The sequence below is a fragment of the Ichthyophthirius multifiliis genome, assembly GCF_000220395.1.
Source record: "Ichthyophthirius multifiliis unplaced genomic scaffold scaff_1120509250468, whole genome shotgun sequence".
Taxonomy (NCBI): Eukaryota; Ciliophora; class Oligohymenophorea; order Hymenostomatida; genus Ichthyophthirius; species Ichthyophthirius multifiliis.
Genome location: NW_004086717.1, coordinates 10,157 through 15,487, shown reverse-complemented (window position 1 = coordinate 15,487; position 5,331 = coordinate 10,157). Strand labels below are relative to the sequence as shown.

Here is a 5,331-nt window from a genome sequence, read left to right as displayed (position 1 = left end):
TATATTATCTAAGAAAAAATAAAATAAAATATAATAGACTAATATTAGATAGTTAATGATATTTAAGTTTATTTAATATATTATAATTTTATATAATGTTTTAATTAAAATTATTTTTTATCACATATATATTCATATTTATATTTAATTAATTATATATCTTTCTTTAATTATTTTAAAAAATTATTTTTAAATTTTGTAAATTTCTATATTTTACATCTCATTTGAATTTTTTATTTTTAATTTTAAAATAAAGAATTAAATAATTTCAAATTTTAATAATATTTCTAATAAACTAATTATTTTCTTAATATATAAAATAAAAATAAATATATATATATTATTTTGTCATAATTGAAAATAAAATAAAAAAAAGTATTCATAAAAAAATCACTATATTTATTAACCATTTATAACAATAAAATAACAAATAAAAGATTTTAAAAAAAAAACCATTAATAATATTAAAAAATAAAAAATTCTATATGAGTTAATAATTATCCGAATAAAATTAATCAGATAGTGAAGAGAGATATTTAAAAATCAACATTCCATTATAAAAGTAAATAAAAAAGAAAATAAAAAAAAAGTATAATATAAAATAATACAATAGAGATTTTTCTCAATAAAATGAATAACCATCGAAACAACAAAAACACTAAAGTGTAAAGAAAATTAATTCTAAAAATATATTTATGCCTATATTTTTAAAAAATAAAATAAATAGTAAATCATTGAGATGATAAAAAGAAAGCCTCATAGGCTTAAATGGTTAAAGGAATCATTGAAAGATTTTGCATTAATAAAAAAGAATATATATTTATTTAGAAAAAGAAAAATGCCATCACATAAAGACATTATAGGATGTGACTGTAAAAGAGTTCCAATAGAATTATTGTAACAAAAAAATAAATTAATAATCATAATAAAAAAAAAAATAAAAGAGAAAAAATGCCACTTTCAAAAAAACTAAGTGGCCAAATAAATTGTGGGGAAAACTGTTGGAATAGGGCAGTATGTACAGAATGTTGTAATTTATCATGTAGATGTGGAGATTTATGTTAAAATAGACGTTTTTAAAAACATGAAGATGCTTGTGTTTATCCTTATCCAACATCAGGAAAGGTAGAAAAATATTCTATGTTATGTAAATTTATATTGAAAAAAAAAGGGATGGGGTTTATGTGCAGGTTAATATATTCCAAAAGGAACATTTATAATTTAATATATTGGAGAAGTTTTCGATATTAATAGTGAAGAAGGAATAAAAAGAGTCAAAGATTATAGTGTAATTTTGAATTATATTATATATATATATAAATGTATATTTATATAAAATTATATATATATATATATTTATATATTTATATATTTAAATCTATCTTTATATTTTTTTTTTTATTTTATTAGAGATCAACATGCACTTATTTAATGAAAATTGATAAAAATGAAGTTATTGATCCTACTTTTAAAGGAAATTTAGCCCGTTTTATAAACCATTCATGTGATCCGAATTGTATAACGTAAAAATGGCATGTTTTAGGTGAAATTTGTATCGGTATATTTGCTATTAAAAATATTAAAGAAGATGATGAACTTACTTTTGATTATTAATTTGATTCATATAAAACTCCTTTAACAAAATGTTTATGTGGAAATGTTAAATGTAAAGGATATTTAGGTATTTTATTTTTCAGATAAAAAAAATATATTAATATTTTTTTTTATATATATATTTCAGGATATATACCTACTGATTATACTTTTGAGGAATGGGAAGAAAGATTAGATAGTCTTCCTTGTGAAATTTGCTAAGGAAATACAGAAGATGATGATGATAAATTACTATTATGTGATAGATGTAACAACGGTTTTCATATATTTTGCTTAAATCCTCCTTTGAGTGAGATTCCAAAGGAAGATTGGTATTGTTAGAATTGTCTGGCTTATATTAAAAATATAAACTAGGAATAAGTTTAATAAGAAAACAAAGAAAAACTTAAAAAGAAAAAATCTAAAAATATTTTACAAAATAGAATCGAAACTATTGATTAATAAGAAGAAGAGGAATAAATAAAATTTTCAGAAGAATATGAATAGGTTTATGAGTTTTAGAAATAATTGGAAAGTAAAGCTATAGAGGAATTATATGATATTAATCTAGACTAAGATGATGATGAACTTGATAAATTAAAAATTAAAAGAAGAAAAGAAATGCATATTTAAGATTAAAAAGAATAATAATTATTATAAGAAAAAATTGAAAAATAAAAAAAATAGAAATAAAAAAGTTAATAATAATTTATTTATTTATATTTTTAAACAAAAAAATTAGATGAAAATATTATTTAAGAATAATAATAAGCCGAAGAATCTGATTCTGAATCTGATTAATCAGATATTGTAGATTAATAAGATAATGTTTTATCAAATAAATACTTGTATAAATCTCCTAATCCAAAAATACATGTATTATATATATATATATATTTTTTTTAAATATAAAGAAAAATTTAGATGTAATTATAAGAATAAAAATCAAAAATTAAAAAGGAAATTTCATCCTCACCAATTAAAAAAAATAGAGGAATTTTAAATTCGGAAATATTTAAATAAGTAGAAAATAATTATGAGTAATTTTTAAATACAAATCCTTAATTTCTCCAAAAACTTAATTAATTTACAGATTTAAGCAATGACGTTTCCAGAAAAACTATAATAATCCTTAATAAGTTAGAAATGCATCTTTTTAGGACTAATTTTGCACTTTTTGAGAAATTAGGAATAAGAACATTTTGGGATCATAGCTAGAAAGTGGCTCATGATTTATTTATGAAAAATACTGAATTATCTATATTGGGAAATGATTAATAAATTTAAATTTTCACAGAAGTAATAGATTCTATGTAAGAAATAGTTAAATAATTAAAAAATGAAATGGGAATTATAGAAGCTTATATTTCTATTCCAGCGATTTTTTTAAAGAAAATTATCGGATTAAGCCACTTTAATATTAATAGAATGGAAAAATAACACTAAGTGACTATTTTTTATAATAAAAGATTTATTACTGATGAATGTTATCCTTTAGAATAAAAAGTTAATCTATTAGTTAAAGGTACTAAGGAAAGTATTATTAAAGTCCATTAAGATATTACCGAAAAAATAAGTACATTAGAAGTTTAAAGAATTTATTTAACTCCTTGGGAAACTAAAATGGTACTTAATTCTTTATAAATGCTCAAAAGAAAAAATCATAAATCTGAATTTAGATTACATAGAGATAATCCTTTTAAAGATATTAATCATCCATTTTTTTTTATTTAAGTTAAGGAAAAGGAACTTACATTGATTGGAACAAGAGAGTATTTTATATATATAAAATAATTATATATTTATATTTATATATATTTGTATTTATATTTATATTTATATATATATATATATATATATATATATATATATATATATATTTATAAAATAAAAAAATAGGGAAAATATAAAAACTTAATAAGAAATTCTTAATATAATAAATAATACAAATAAAGAAAGGGAAGAATTTTAATGTTCTCATTATTTGATGCCTTCTTATTTAAAAGGAGCTTCAGCTTAAATAAAATAATAAATAGAAAATTAAGTTCATGGTTTAAAAGTGTAGATTTTTGATCCGACTCATCCTCGTAAAAATATGACTGTGACAATGTGTGGGTTATAATAATAAAGACAAAAAGCTAAAAAAATAATGCTTAAAATTATCGAAGATCTTTCTTAAGAATAAAAACATGTTTTTTTTTTTTTTAATTCTTTAATTTTTTTTTTTTTTTCAAGAAATTTAATTTGGAAGCTTTTTAGGATTAAATGATGTATTAGATGACTAAATATTTATTTAAATATATGTAAAATAGCTTTCTTACTAATGATACTTCTTTTATGAAAAATTGGGATATTATTTCACCTTATTTTTCTCATGCGTAAGCTGATAATAATTGGTTTTTTAAAAGTGTTTAAAATTTCTTATTTTCGGATCATGATACTTAGCTTTATATTTGCTTTGTTAGTAAAAGATTGGAATTAATTTAGAAGTTTTTCAAAAAATAATAGTTCTAATATCATTATTAGTAATAAGGATGGACTAAAAGGGAATAATTTTCTGTAGGAAATTCAATTCATAATTTAGAAATTGAAGGTTTAGAAATATAAAAAGAAGATAGCTAATAATTAAACGAAGAAGAAATTAAAAATATTATGGAAATTGAAGAAATTAATGATTTTAATAAAATAAAATAAAATATTATTAGTTTAATTAGTTTTATACTTAAAAGATTAATTCAAAAAAATATTGGAATACTCAAAAATTATTAGACTGTTTTTACAAAAAAATAACTTGTTTAACCATATTTTTATAGAGATAAATATCCCACTATAAGCTTTACTGGAGGAGTAATTTAATAATATATATATATATATATATATATATATATATATATATATATATAAATATTAAATTTATACTATTAATATTAAATAGCCACATTTTAATAGAGATAATTTACACTAAGAATTAGGTGAAATGCAAAGTTAGGATGAAAATTATTATATGAGATATAATAGAATGTAAACTAATTAGTAAAGTATTAATAAAAGAAGTAGTAGTAGTAATATTTATTAAATTCCTTTTTACAAAAAATCTAATAGTAGAACGAATTCAATAGAGTAAATATATATAAATAAAAATATTAATATATAAAAAATAAAATATAAATAGATATATATTTAAAAATATAAATATTAATATATATAATAAATATATATTATATATAAAAAAATTTAATATATATATATATATATATATTTATTAATATTTTTTATACTTACATATATAAATATTTAATTAGTATTTATATATAAATTTCTTTTTATTTATATATTTAATAATAGTAAGAGTCGATCCAGGAGTAGAAGTAGAAAACCTCCTATTTATTAATAATAATAAATAATATAATAATAATAATAACAACATTAAATGCAATTGTAATAAGTAATTTAGTCTGATAATTTAATTCATAAAGGAATTTATCGTAAATATTAAAATACATAAAGATTATCTCCATTATATTCTCGAGGAGGTGGAAATTTGAACATGAAAAAATCTTACATTAAATAATAATACGGAAAAAGCAATTCAAATGCACGTTATAATATCCCAAAAAGGTTAAAAATTTATAGAAACACTCACTATAATAATAGAATGCGGTATTATAAAAATAATAAAATTTCATCTAGTGAGTCATCCAATTAAAATTAATCTTCTTCAAGAAGCTGCTCTTCTTC

The 5,331-nt window shown here is 18.5% G+C and overlaps 1 protein-coding gene across 1 annotated transcript, besides 10 other annotated features; it reads left to right on the top strand. All coding sequences in view use genetic code 6, as the record gives it.

The window, feature by feature from the left end:
• Positions 1–52: 52 nt before the first annotated feature.
• Positions 53–106: a microsatellite.
• Positions 107–458: 352 nt separating this feature from the next.
• On the top strand, positions 459–4,569 carry IMG5_075660 (SET domain protein; the record flags this gene model as incomplete). The annotated part of the gene is made up of 8 exons (XM_004036586.1): positions 459–665; positions 728–1,125; positions 1,172–1,288; positions 1,411–1,681; positions 1,742–2,441; positions 2,709–3,365; positions 3,493–3,702; positions 3,762–4,569. The coding sequence occupies exons 2-8, from the start codon at positions 952–954 to the stop codon at positions 4,567–4,569; spliced, it is 2,937 nt and encodes a 978-aa protein (XP_004036634.1). The 5' UTR covers positions 459–665; positions 728–951.
• Positions 1,301–1,372: a microsatellite.
• Positions 2,250–2,283: a microsatellite.
• Positions 3,372–3,478: a microsatellite.
• Positions 4,452–4,501: a microsatellite.
• A 147-nt stretch (positions 4,570–4,716) lies between the features above and the next one.
• Positions 4,717–4,839: a microsatellite.
• Positions 4,722–4,800: a microsatellite.
• Positions 4,756–4,852: a microsatellite.
• Positions 4,779–4,839: a microsatellite.
• A 129-nt stretch (positions 4,853–4,981) lies between the features above and the next one.
• Positions 4,982–5,014: a microsatellite.
• Between the last annotated feature and the right edge of the window lie 317 nt (positions 5,015–5,331).